The following is a 14,476-nucleotide window of genomic DNA, read 5'->3' on the forward strand; positions in this document are numbered from 1 at the left end:
GGAAGAGAGAGATAACTAGGCTAAGCTTGAGCATTTGAAAACCCTGAACCCACCCCTGGTGACACACTTCCTCCAATGAGGCCACATATACCCCAACAGGGACATACTTCTTAAATAGTTCCACTCCCTAAGGACCAAACATTCAAATATATGAACCTATGAGGGTTACTCCTATTCAAAATACTGGTCACAGACAAAATACTCATATTCATAAAATTAAAAAAATTTTAGATGAAACTTCCACCAGCATCTGGCATTTGTGGGCTGGGGCTAGTGGTTTAAGTTTTGAAACCTCAGTTTCCTACTTTATCAGGAGAGATGAACAACAGTACAGTTGGCCCTCCATATCCATGTGTTCCACATTGGCACACTCAAACCAACTATTGTGAAAGGGTAACAGAGTGGAGAGGTTGCTCCATCTTGAGGCCATTTCAAGTTTAACTAAAGTTTGATCACCTTGATAGAGAATCTTGTGGAAAATTATCTAACTCCATTCTAGGACCTGATGCCAAGATGTCCTAGCTAACTTAGCTTTGTTAAACTGCCTGCTTGCGCAAACCTCCCCCTGCAGCTGCAAGATACCAGAATGTGATTTTTGCCTTTATAGGTCTCTTGTTCTAAATGGTCCAGGCTACACTGGGTTCCCTAATACATGAGTGTAGAACCATTTGGCTGGAATGAAGACTTCCAATTGCTATAAAAACAAAAAACTGTGTCTGAATGGTCTCTGGTGGGCTCCCTGTAATATTTTGGAGGCCTCAGCAAGATCCCAGATACTGACACTGACACTTATGAGCATCTGTTTTCCCAGGAGCAGGGAAGAGTTACCAGCTGGAGAGGACTTGTAGGAGATACGTACCTTGAGATGTTCCAGGGCCCCAGAAAAAATCCTCTCTGACTGATGGCTGGCGAGCGCTCTAGAGGTACCCCAACACCACCACCCAAAAGTAAATCAAAGCCATCTGGGTCTGAAAACCTCTAGAAGCAAGTCTGATCTCTAGGAGGTGCCATCTGGTTAGGACACAAGAAGGGAAGTCAGAAACAACCACAGATCCTGTGGCTGGGATCTGTGTGAGATATCAACTGAATCCCCTGTTCTGTCCACATGTATGAATGTATACTGACCACTCTTGATTGTACTATGTATCTCTCTGTATGACTGTGTTTCCCTGTGTCTCTCTCTGTGTTTCTGTCAGCTCTGTTGATTGGAGAAACATCTAAAATGGAAGGAGGAATAAGCAGTCCTGGAGTATTCGTTCATTAACCACTGTCCTATGTCCCTGTCTCCTCTAGGCAATGCAATTTCCTGCAGGTTCACAGGCCACACTGGGCTACTCACCTGGGCTTAGGTACCCTCTCCCTTCCAGCTGTGGCTGGCTGTTGCTGTTGCTATGGCAGTGCCTGAGGCAGTAGCCTCCAGTTTCACTGTAATAACAAGAGCTTTCTCTGGTGCAAGACAGCCCCCACCTTCACGGCTTAAGATCTATGCCCTCTTGCTGGGGACTGGAATCCTTTTGGTCCAATCAAGTCTCCCAGAGAAACTCAAAATCCTCCACCTGTTCTCTCACCCACTCCAAGGGAAACTGTCCTGTCCCCTCCACCACCACATTAACACCTTGGCATGCTTGCTTATGGCTTGTTTAGTTGCTTGACTCTCGCTCACAGTCCTAGAGTCTTGGTCATGTTTTACCTAGGCAGTGTGCTCTCTGCTCCTTCCCTGACATGCTCTAAGAAGCCCTGGGGGGGGGCTGGAGAGATGGCTCAGCAGTTAAGAGCACTGACTGGCTCTTTCAGAGGTCCTGAGTTCAATTCCCAGCAACCACATGGTGGCTCACAACCATCTATAATGTGATCTGATGCCCTCTTCTGGCCTGCAGGTGTACATGCAGGCAGAGCATTGTATACATAATAATAAATAAATAAATCTTTAAAAAAAAAAAAAAAAAAAAGAAGCCCTGGGAGGTGAAGTGAAGGGAGTTAAATTTCTTCTCCATTCATGGTTTATGTCCCTTTCTCTACCATTAACTTGTATAACTGGAAGGCCCCTAAACTCTCCATTTCCTTAGAAACCTCAGGCTCTTATCAGCTTGTTGGGAACTCTTTTAAAGTAAGAGGGCATTATATGCCCCTGCCCTCTGGACAATTATTATTGGGAGAATTAAAAGCAGCAGGCATAAAACTTTCCAATGTATTCAAGGTAGGTCAAGTTACTCAGGACCTGATGAATCACCCCCTGAGTTTCTCAAACAGCTCTATGAGACATACCAAGTACTTACTCCCATAGACCCAGATGGCCTTGGAAACCAGGGAACCACTAATGTTGCCTTTGTCATTTGGTCACCTTCAGACATAAGGAGAAAACTCCAGAAATTAGAGGGACTTACAGGAGTAAGTATGTCTCAATTTTTGGAAGTTGCTCAGAAACTTTACAACAGTTGAGATTCAGTCAAAGGTCTGTGAAAGTAGCTGGCTATGGATCTCCATCAAGCCTCTTACTGAGGAGTCACAAAAACTGCTGAACTCCTCAGACCCAGGTATTAACATTCCAAATTTGGTAAACCCCAATGGGGAGGAAGATGCCTCAAGAGATCTGGGCTTGAGGAGCATTGAGAGTTGGACTTTACCAAAATCTGGCCTAATGTTTTGGGGTATAAATATTTGCTGAATAAATAAATAAGTAAATAAATAAATAAATATTTGCTGGGGTTTGTAGACATCTTTTCAGCATGGGTGGAGGCCCACCCCACATGAAAAGAGACTGCTCCAATAGCTACTAAGAAACTTCCTCAGGAAATAATTCCTAGGTTTGGACTGCTCCTAGCTTTGGGGTACAACAACGGCCTGGCCCTCATGGCCAAACTGTCTCACAATCTGACAAAGGTATTTAGTATTAGTTAAAAATTACACTGTAGGGCTGGAGAGATGGCTCAGAGGTTAAGAGTACCAGCTGCTCTTCCAAAGGTCCTGAGTTCAATTCCCAGCAACCACATGTTGCCTCACAACCACCTATAATGTGATCTGATGCCCTCTTCTGGAGTGCAGGCAGAGCACTGTATACATAATAAATAAATAAATCTTTAAAAAAATTACACTGTACACACACACACACACACACACACACACACACACACACACACACTCACAGAGCTCAGGTCAGATAGAAAGGATGGATAAACTCTTAAGGAGACTCTGATCAACTTGGTTCTGCAAATTGGTGAAAAATTGCGTCAATCTCCTCCCTTTCAGGGTCCAATGTACTCCTTACTGGGAAGAGCTTAATCCTTTTGAAATTATGTTTGGGAGACTACTTCCCACCCTCTCCAAATTCTAAGATATTCTCCAATTAGAAATGTTTAACTGCTCCCTTCACAAGTCCTTGCAGGCTTTCCAGGAAGCTCGCCCAGCTACTGACTGGACTATGAAGGGAGTCCTGCCATCTTCCTCCTCTGAGCCCAACCATCAGGTTCCAGCCAAGAGATATGGTTTGGATAAACAGAATCCCTCACAAGACAGACAGACCCTGGAACCTGTTGAGAAGCAACTCTACCCAGTCATCCTCACCACTCCAACTAGTGTCAAAGTAGTTGGTGTCATCCCTTGAAAAAAAAAAAAAGACTGCATACCAGGCAGTGGTGGCGCATACCTGTAATCTCAGCAAGGAGGCAGAGGCAGGTGGATCTCTGAGTTTGAGACCAGCCTGGTCTACAGAGTAAGTTCCTGGATAGCCAGGGTTACACAGAGAAACTCTTTCGCGGGGGAGGGGAGGGGAGGGGAGGGGAGGGGAGGGGAAAAACCACTGAGGATGACAACAGATGGATGGTCACTCTTTGGACTCCTTAAAGATAAGACTGGTCGGAGTTTACTAATCTGGGATACACACTACTCCATCAGCCCCACCTGGAAACGAGAATTCAGAGAAACCGAGGATGGAAAACTACCTTTCAGGTAGACCTCTTCTTCTTACACCTCCTTCCAAGGATAGAACACTATGGGTATTTTAAAAATGCAATCTATAACTTAAAATTTTACCTCAGAAATAAAAAAGTATTCCATATCCAGATGGTTTCACCAGTAAATTTCATCAAGACTTAAGCAGTAACATCAGTTTTTATTCAAACTCTTAGAAGGAACAAATTTCTAATTTGCTTCAAGGAGCTAACATGACTGACATAGTTTAATGGGGCTGGAGAGATGGCTCAGAGGTTAAGAGCACCATCTGCTCTTCTGAAGGTCCCAAATTCAATTAACAGCAACCACATGGTGGCTTACAACCACCTGTAATGAGATCTGGTGTCTTCTTGTGGTGGGCAGGCACACACATGTGTGGGCAGAATACTGTATAAATAATAAATCTTTAAATTAAACAAACAAACAAACAAACTCAAGTTTAGCAACACGCTAAAGTAAAATGTATTATGAAGAATTTGAATTTACTTAAGGAATGCAAATATGGTTTTACTTTGGTATTCTTTCCTGAATGCTCATACATTTATAGAGGTAAGAATATGTTTATTGACTGGCTAATTTCAATTTGCTTTCTAGTCATGTTTTTTTCAATATTCAAGGTTGAACTTGGGTGCTTTTTGTTTAGATCACAAGTGGGAAATGAGAGAAAGACTTGTGAGAGAGCAGGTGATGTTTATCCCCTTAGAAGTCGAACCACCATGTGGGGGAGATTGCTTGTTAACCAGCTGAAAAACATGCTTGAACAAATTCTGAGAGGAGGTATAAATGTGAGCCAAAAACAAGAGGCGGGGCCTTTGGAGACTTGGGATAGTTTTGGCTGTTCATTGCTCCACTTCGAGACACTCCTAGAAAGAACTGCTCAAACGAAGGCTTTAGGGCTCTGGGCTCTGGGCTCTGGCTGAGGCTCCAGGTTCTGGTTGCTCCAGGTTCCAGCACAAGAAATCCTGCTGATTGCGCCAGGAAAATCATTCCTCGGAACTGATATCCGTACAGTTTCCTTATTGTATTCTTTAATCTCCCTTTCCTATTGTTTAGGTTAGTCAGGTTATAAGTGAAGTACTCTGGGTTAATAAGTTCGTAATAAAATACATTTGTTAAGAAAATTGAGCCTACATTAGTGAATCAGTCTACCACGGAGATGTGCCTCAACCCTAGAACTAAGCGTAAAAATCAAATAACAAACAAAAAAATGGAACTTAAAACTCCAGTTATTAAAAAAAAAAAAACTCCAGTTATTAGCTGGGCATGGCAACTCACACCTATATTACAGCCTCAAAGTGCTGAGACAAGAAGAATGTTGTGATCTAGAAACCAGCCTGGGCTACACAGTCAGCTCCAAGCCAGCCTGGGACACACAGCAAAACTCTTGTCTGCAAGAAAACAACAAAAACCAATTCATGATTTTTTCTCTAAAAACCCATTCAGAAAACAAAAAATAATCTCCTTAATGATTTAAAGAATATCCACAAACCCTAGCATACCAACTAGTAAAATGCTAAAACCCTCAACACCCATCACTCCTCCCCAAGACTACAAAGAACACAGTAATGCTTATACTGTCACTTCCAGGTTACCTTGCATTACAAAAGAGTAAGAGGGAAAGTTATAACAAAGAGGAAAAGGAATAAAAAGATCTGAACTCATAATCCTCAGACAACCTAACTGTATATAGCAAAGCTCTAGGGACAGCCTATATAGTAGGCATTAGCATTTATAAGTGCACTTAACGATATTACTGACTACAGTGTCAATGTACAAAAAGCTCATCTTCCTATATACTAGTAAACAACTAAGAAATAAGAAAAACCCAGGCAGATATGGAGAAACGGCTCAGTGGTTGAGAGCACTTTTTGCTCTTGCAGAGGACCAGAGTTTGATTCTCATCATTCATATAGGCAGCTCATAACTGCATGTTAATTCCAGCTCCAAGGGAGCTGATGTCTTCTTTTGGCCTCTTCAGCTATGCATACACATATGGCATATAATCACACAAGCACACATGCACTTAAGAAATTTAAGTAACATTTACATCATTAACTAAATGAAAACTCAAAGTTTTCCAAAGATAACACGCAATATTATGTCCTTGAAAAAAAGCAGTTTCGTCGGGCAGTGGTGGCACATGCCTTTAATCCCAGCATTTGGGAGGCAGATGCAGGTGGATTGCTTTGAGTTCGAGGCCAGCCTGGTCTACAAAGTGAGTCTAGGACAGTCAAGGCTACACAGAGAAACCCTGTCTTGAAACCACACCCCCCCCCAAAAGAAAAAAGAGCAAAGTTTAACTATGAAATGAAAATCTAACTATAAATATCAATAAATTGGAATTATCTTAAAGTGAATCTTATGTTCACCAAGAGACAACATTAGACAGCCAATTTATTCACTGCAGAATAAATCAGAATGTCTACAAACTTATTTTCCCAGCAAGAATGCATAATGACTTGCACAAGCATGGTACAGAATAAGATCTTAAAGGACCAATAAAAATCTGAAATGTCCAACGTAAGCAGCAATCAGAAAAATAAAAAATTAAAACCATATGTAGCTATGTTGGTAGGACAAGCCTATAGTCCCAGCACTTCAGAAGCCGAGTTAGAAGATCAACTGAAGCCAACAATGGTTATATGAGACCCTGCCTCAAAAACGAAGAGCAAGCAAGAATCCATATATGGTATCACTATTCTGCACAAAAGTATCTAGATAAGGATGTCAAGCAGCAGATAGGAATGAAATTGGTATTCCTTCTGATAGGAATGAAATTGATCCAACCTCTTTTAGAGAAATTTTGGTGTCATTAATTTAATAAACACCTTACAATAGTTGCTTCTTCCACCATGTGAGCTCAGGAGATCAAACTTACATCATTAGCCTCGACAACAAACTCTTTATCTGCTGAGCCATCTCACTGGCCCAAACAGATTTCTAACCACACAGTATTCAAGCCAATTGTCAGCTATGCAACAGAAGACTATTCCTTGTATCTAAGTGTGTGTGGTATGCAAGTATGTATATATGTACACACATACACAAACACACAAACACGAATGACTCAAAAGAAACAAATCCAACCCTGGAACACACTTCTAGAATACTCTTTGGACTATGTGTATAGTTCATTACTGCACTTACCTAGTAATATAGATAAGGCCTTCATTTCAATTCCCAGTAAAACATGTCCACACAGGATTCCCCAGCACACACACATGGTGCTGGGTAATCAACACAAAACAAAATAAATCTTAACTCTTTAACTTTACACAAAACTAGATTCCACGTGGCTTGAAAATCTAAGCATAAAGTAAAACGATTGTTGAAATTATGCTCATGAATTATAAAAATAATACTGTGAAATGGATATACTGCTAAAGCAATCTAAAAATTTAATGCAATCTCTATCAAAATCTTAATGCCATTATAACAGAAATTGGAAAAAACTATTTTAAAATTCATATGGAAGGACAAAAGACTAGAAATGGTCAAAGCAATCCTGAACAACATAATAATCCTAGAAGTATCACTGTATCTGATTTCAGGATATACTATTGAGCTGTAGTAACAAAAGCAGCATTACACCGCACAAAATCAGACAGGAATATGAACGGACTATAACAGATGACCCAGCTATAAGCCCACACAACTACAGCCACATGATTTTTAACAGATACAAAACAAAACTTCAGAAATTGAAGCCAGCCTGGTCTACAAAGTGAGTTCAGAGACAGCCAGGACTATCACACAGAGAAACCCTGTCTCAAAAAATTAAGCGTGTGCGCGCACACATGCACACACACACGTGCGTGCGCACACACACACACAACACCACAACACACTGAATTTATAACTGAAGAACAGTACTTGGCAGTCATTCTGGGAAACTTGCTATTTTTTCCAAGCTCATTCTAAAAAAAATTTTAAAATGTACTCTTTCTTTTAAAATGACTCAAACAAAACATTTCATCAACATTATTAAAACATGTTACAACTCCCACAAAAGATTATGAAACCCTGTCAAGGCATCCATACTTTCTTGGCAAGAGTTATCTTCAGGAGTTTCCCGCTCCCCCATTGATCAGTAGTCTCCTACATATGGGAAAACTACATATACATATATTTAGACATGTACATATATACATAAAAGTAAACTTTTTTCAAGAGTTAAGAGTTGAAATAAATTTAATACTTAGTTCAATATATATAAAAACACTGCCTTGTCAAGCTATAATCAGTATAAAAATGTGCCAGTTAGCTGTATTCCACCTTTATCATCCTCACTCAGTCTTACTCCTCGGAGCATAGGGTCTTTCACTGAACCTGGACCTCACTGGTTTTTTGGTGTCCCCACCCATAGCTTCCTGCTAGACTGGTAGCTAGCAATGCTCAACAATCCTCCTGTTTCCACCTTTCCCCAGTACTGACATTATAGGCGCATGTGACCAACCACCTATAGCTTCTTATATGGGTGTTGTGGATCTGAACCTGATCATATGTTAAGGCAGTGTTTTATATATGTTGAGCTAAACATTTAAGTTTATTTCAACTCCAACTTTCAAAAATTTACTTTTATGTGCTATGTATATGTACCATGTGTGTAAGTGTGTGCCTAGTGCCCTGGGGGAGCAGATAAAGTAGCAAATTCCTGGAACTGTAGTTACAGGTGTTATAAGCTGCCTGATGTTGGTCTGTAAACCAAATCTAAGTTCTCTGCAAGAGCAACAAGTATTCTTTAACAACGGAGCCATCTTTCCAGCCCCACAATTTAAATAGCTACCAAAAGTCTTTAACAATATGACTCAACATTATACTCTTTGTGGCCCTGGAGCTAGAACCCAGAACAACAATTGGTGGTTATATTTTGTATTTCTGAGACTTCTTGCTAGTTATCTCCTGCTGGCCCAGGACTATGTGGCCCAAGCTGTCCCCAAACTTACATTTTTCCTTGTCTCCGTCTCCTAAGATTTGCAATTACATGTCTGCACCCCCCCCCCCCACTCCACATGTACTATTACTTAAATCTTTTTAATTCAACCCTTCCTGTGCATCACACAGAACAGGCACCTTTATTCTAATTACAGGCAGTCTCCACATATAAGAGGGTCCAATCCATAATGCAAACCATGAAATGGGCAAATACTGCCAGAGAATCAATGTGTTCTCTATAGGCCTCCCAATGAAACCCTCTAAGCATGCACTGCTTAACAGCAGTCCTATACAAACCCCAAGCATTCCAATTTTCAAATCTCAATTACCTGGCAAATGATCGTGAATTCCTCGATTAATAGGTGTTGTGCAGACTTTACTGAAGTCCAGTGAATCATCCAAAATGGCATTTATCCTTCGAAAGATATTGGCATTGCTACATGTAGAGAGTGCAGGAACTTCCTGGTTGTCCCAGCAATCCTTTATCCTTCCTGCTTCTTCTTCCTAGACATGGAGAGAACATGCTTAGGTTTTTATGCTTTCTAAGAAGGAAAATCAGCTTAAGGAGTGCAGTCATTCCAAAATAACTTGGGAATCCGAACAACGAAGGAAAATTGCCACTAACTTATAGCTTCTCTCATCAGAACAGAACAGCACAATGTTACTTTGTATAACCTACTAAAATCCAGATGACCATGAGAAAGACCAAACGCATCCACAGTTTACAAACTGCAGAATGACACTGAATGTATAATTTCATATCCTACCTTAGCTTCAAGTTTTTTCTTTTTCTTTTTTTCTTTTTTTTAAGATTTATTTATTATGTACAGTGTTCTGCCTGCATGTACACCTGCAGGCCAGAAGAAGGCACTAGATCTCATTATAGATGGTTGTGAGCCACCATGTGGTTGCTGGGAATTGAACTCAGGACCTCTGGAAGAGCAGTCAGTGCTCTTAACCTCTGAACCATCTCTCCAGCCTTATCTGTTTTTTTATTCTTTTTTTTCCAAGACAGTGTTTCTCTGTGTATAGCTCTGGCTGTCCTGGAACTCGATTTGTATACCAGGCTGGCATTTAATAAACAAAGATCTGCCTGTCTCTGCCTCCCATACTCTGGGATTAAAGGCGAATACCACCTTCGCCCAGCTAGCTTCAAGCTTTTGAAAACAAATATCCAGCTGAGTGTGGTGGCACACACCTTTAATCCCAGCATTTAGGAGGCAGAGGCCGTCAGATCGCTGTTAGTTCAAGGCCAGCCTGGTCTACAAAGTGAGTTCCAGGACAGCCAAGGCTGCACAGAGCCTTTTCTCAAATGAAGAAGAAAGGAGGAGGAAGGAAGGAATAAGAAGAAAGGAGGAAGGAGGAAGGAAGGAAGGAAAGAAGGAAAGAAGAAGAAGAAGAAGAAGAAGAAGAAGAAGAAGAAGAAGAAGAAGAAGAAGAAGAAGAAGAAGAAGAAGAAGAAGAAGAAGAAGAAAACTATCCTGTGCAGCCTTTGAAAACTACCAGAATATCCAGTTCTGCAAGACTGTTTGCCAGGCCCTACTTATTCATACTGTTCATAAGGTCTTCTCACAACTGTGTATTTCTAAGTAAAATGATGTTCAACTTTACTTTGTAACTTCAAAATGGCATGCATTTACAATTTGCAGATTGTAAAGCTATATACTTCATTCATTCACTACCTAATAAACATTAATCAAGTGTCCTCTATCTATAGGCAATACCTCAAGGGTCAAGAGTGAGACAAAGATTCAATCACAAGAAAGTTTGAAAGTTTGGACAAGTAACTAAGACCTGATTATGGTATAAAATAACCACAACATAAGCTGCAGCATTCTGTAAACATACTCAGTCCTCTAATCCACATGACTTGGAAGGAGAATGTGTTTGGAAGCTGGATAAAGGAAGTGGTCTAAAGAACAGCAAAGAAAGCAGGGAGGCATTATCAAAAGTGTTCCAGGGTGGGGGCTGGAGAGGTGGCTCAGTGGTTAAGAGCACTGACTGCGCTTACAGAGGACTAGGGTTCAATTCCAGCACTGACATGACAGCTCACAATTATCTGTAACCCTAAGATCTGACATCCTCCCACAGATTTACATGCAGGCTAAATAAATAAAATTAAATAAAAATTTAAAAAGTGTTCCAGTATGGTTGAGTGTTAGGTACAAGAGAGGAGACTGGAAAGGCCTCACACATCAGGTTATTAAATAGTTAACAGTATCTTCTACATCAGAAGTTACCAAAAATTTTAACAATGCAAAACACCTACTTTTTGTTTACTATAATACAAGAGATATAAATAAAATCTCAGGATCTTGGCCCCATCTGAAGGCAAGAAAATGATTGTAAGTCTTAACAGACTGACATCAGTTGCAAGAGAGATGAGAATCAATGAGAAAGCCTGACAATGGTCTAGAGGACACACGCAGACTTTGGAGGACTTCTGGGAGAAGTTCATTCTTCGTGAGAAAGGTCTAAAATGTGTATTATTTCAAGTATCCTGGAAAAAAAATCTAATTTACCCAGCCATCCTGCCTCACTCCTAATACCAGTAGGATGATGCATCATTATTTCCAAACTGGACAAATATTGCCTGACATGCCTCCTTCCTTCTCTTACATACTACAAATTAGAGGTCTTGTTTAAGGTGACTGTGTAATTAGAATAAAAATAAACAAGTTGTTCAATTTATACCCCCAAATAGCTGGATATACCAGTTAAGTACCTGAATAACCCCATGGGGGTGTGTGTAAGTGAACCAGCACTATCAGATGGAGAACAGGCCTACCACTTTCCTTATATGTACATTACACATCGAAGAATAATACTATGGCATGTAGGGGACCTGATTTAATACACATGTAGTCCTTACCACAGTGCCTGGCATCTAATTTTGCACTGAGCAAATTAACACTATCAGTAGTAGTATTATTATACCATGAGTCAGAACAACTACAGGGATCTTTGAAGAAAGGATCTATGTGTTCATTAAATAAGAAAAGTGTATTTAAAAGCTAAGGCAGCTATTTGATGACCCCAGGCCCTTCTCTGCTTTGGTCCCCATTCCTAATATTTGACTTCACAAGCTTAGAAAAGACATCATACAACTACCTAAAACTTTAATCTGCTACAGAATAGACTGATGACCTTTTATACACACCAATTAAAAATTTTAATTGCTTCTCATTTTCAAAATTAAAATTATCTGTGTGGTTTTCTTAACCTGTGGATCATAACCCTTTGGAGTTGCATATCAAATATCCTACATATCAGATATTTATATTATGATATATAACAGTAGCAAAATTACAGTTGTGAAGTAGCAACAAAGTAATTTTATGGTAGGGAGTCACCATAACATGAGGAACTATATTAAAGGGTTGCAGCATTAGGAAGGTTGAGAACCACTGGTCTTTAGCTAAATAAAATTCTGAATTCAGACCAACGTTTTACTATAACAAGAATTTTTCCTTGTTTATTTTCTATTGCCTGTTAACTTCTAATGTTTTGGCATATTTTGTCATAAAATGAGATCATCAGCAAGCTTGTTTGTTTTTACCTCAACTTAAGTCTTTTATTGTGAACAAAATAATTACACTTTTATGTGACTCTAAAACTTAGTATAGCCCAAGTGGTGATGATGCATGCCTTTAATCCCAGCACTTGGGGGACAGAAACAGGTCGATCATTGTTGAAGAATTCTCTTGTGTGTATTGTGATCAATTAAAGACTTCAGCAGGAAATAGGTGGGACATCCAGCAGGTAGAAGGGATTCTGGGATAGAGGTAGGTGCTCGAGATTCAGCCAGCAAGATGTGAGGGAAATGGATTTATAGTGCCCGAATTCAGGTAACCAGCCACAGAGCAAAATGTAAATTAGTATAATGGGTTATTTTAAGTTATAAGCTAGTCAGAGAAGAGCCATGCTATATGGCCTAGATATCTGTGTAATATTTAATGAGTCTCATGAGTCACTACTCCAGGAGCTAAAGGGTGAGAAGAAAAACTACCACTACAGATCTCTCTGAGTTCAAGGCCACCCTGGTCTACAAAGTGACTTCCAGGACAGCCAGGGCTGTCACACAGATTACCCCCGCCTCAAAACAGAATACCTCAAAATAATAATAATAAAATAAAACCACAAAAAAAAACCCACAAAATTGTGTGTGTGTGTTAGAAACTACCTAGAACTGCTTTATTGGAAAACTCTGGCCTTGCCTTCAGATAGTATATACTTTAGCCTGAGCATATGGTCACCATTCCTCAGGTCAATTTTTTGGGCTTGGTAACGTTCACTTCTCATAAATGACTGCAGCACTGCCATCTCTAAATTTTTTTTTTCAGGATGCTTATAGTCAACAACACAACTCCTACACTAGAGATGCCTTCAAGAAAAGTACTGCTAATCTCCTACAATTTGTAAAAAGTGGAAAAGAAAATTCGGGTTGGGTATGTCGGTGCAGCACTTGGAAAGCAGGAGCAGGCAGATCTCTTCTTAGTTCGAGGCCAGCCTGCTCTACCTAATAGACCCTTTCAAAAAGAAAGAAAAATAAATAAATTTAAGATTGAAGGATACACAATTTACTCCTCCAGATGAGAATTTTAAAGCTAGAATCCACCAATTAGAATCTAGAGAACCTTCTTAAAAAGCTGTTTATAAGCTGGGCATGGAGGCCTTTAATCCCAGCACTTGGGAGGCAGAGGCAGGCGGATCCTTGTGAGTTTGAGGCCAGCCTGGTCTACCAAGGAGTCCAGGACAGCCAAGATAACACAGAGAAACCCTGTCTAAGAAAAAAAAAGCTGTTTATACTTTTTTTCTGAAAATAAAACCTTTCCATTTAATTGGATTCTTTTAGTTAAAAGCATTGGTCTTGAACATCCAAGACTCTTAAAAAATATTAAGTCAAAGTAACAGAAAATAATCTACTTAGATGCCTCCCAAGAACATTATGCTGAAACGTACTTACACAATTTGCCTTAGACTTATATGAAATATACAGTTGAACATTTATATCCAAAATTCTGAATATACAATTTTAAGCAGCTCTTATATAAATAATCACACAGGAAAAAAAACATTTGGGGATGACAAATTAAGAACATGTTTTTCTTGCAAAAGAATGCAAACCTAGGGCTGGAGAAATGGCTCAGAGGTTAAAAGCACCAGCTGTTCTTCCAAAGTTCCCAAGCTCAATTCCCAGCAACGACATCGTGGCTCACAACCATCTGTCATGAGATCCAGTGCCTTCCTGTGGCAGGCAGAATAGTGTATAAATAATAAATAAATAAAAACTTTAAAAAAAAGAATGCAAACCTAGTTAGATTTTTTTTTTTTTTTTTTTTTTTTTTTTTTTTTTTGAGACAGGGTTTCTCTGTGTAACAGCCCTGACTGTCCTGGACTTGCTTTGTAGATCAGGCTGGCCTCAAACCCACAGAATTCTGCCTGCCTCTGCCTCCCAAATGCTGGGATTAAAGGGTGCGGCTCGGCACCTAGCTACATTTCTATGCTTGCCTTATACCTCCATGAGGAGACTGGGCAGGGTTAGCTCAAGGCCATCCTCAGCTACTAGGTAAGACACTGTCTCAAAAAGAAA

General features: G+C 40.0%; 1 protein-coding gene across 9 annotated transcripts in view; it reads right to left on the reverse strand.

The window, feature by feature from the left end:
* Cpeb1 (cytoplasmic polyadenylation element binding protein 1) overlaps positions 1-14,476 on the reverse strand; it is an 87,506-nt gene that overhangs the window by 57,807 nt on the left and 15,223 nt on the right. For all 9 annotated transcript variants that reach the window (XM_051148830.1, XM_051148829.1, XM_051148827.1 and 6 more), the window contains exon 2: positions 9,213-9,387. Coding sequence is in view for 7 of the 9 variants with exons in the window: in XM_051148827.1 (XP_051004784.1) it covers positions 9,213-9,387 (175 nt within the window). In the remaining 2 variants the exon portion in view is untranslated. The remainder of the gene's footprint in view (positions 1-9,212; positions 9,388-14,476) is intronic.

The sequence above is a fragment of the Acomys russatus genome, chromosome 7, assembly GCF_903995435.1.
Source record: "Acomys russatus chromosome 7, mAcoRus1.1, whole genome shotgun sequence".
Classification (NCBI taxonomy): Eukaryota; Metazoa; Chordata; class Mammalia; order Rodentia; family Muridae; genus Acomys; species Acomys russatus.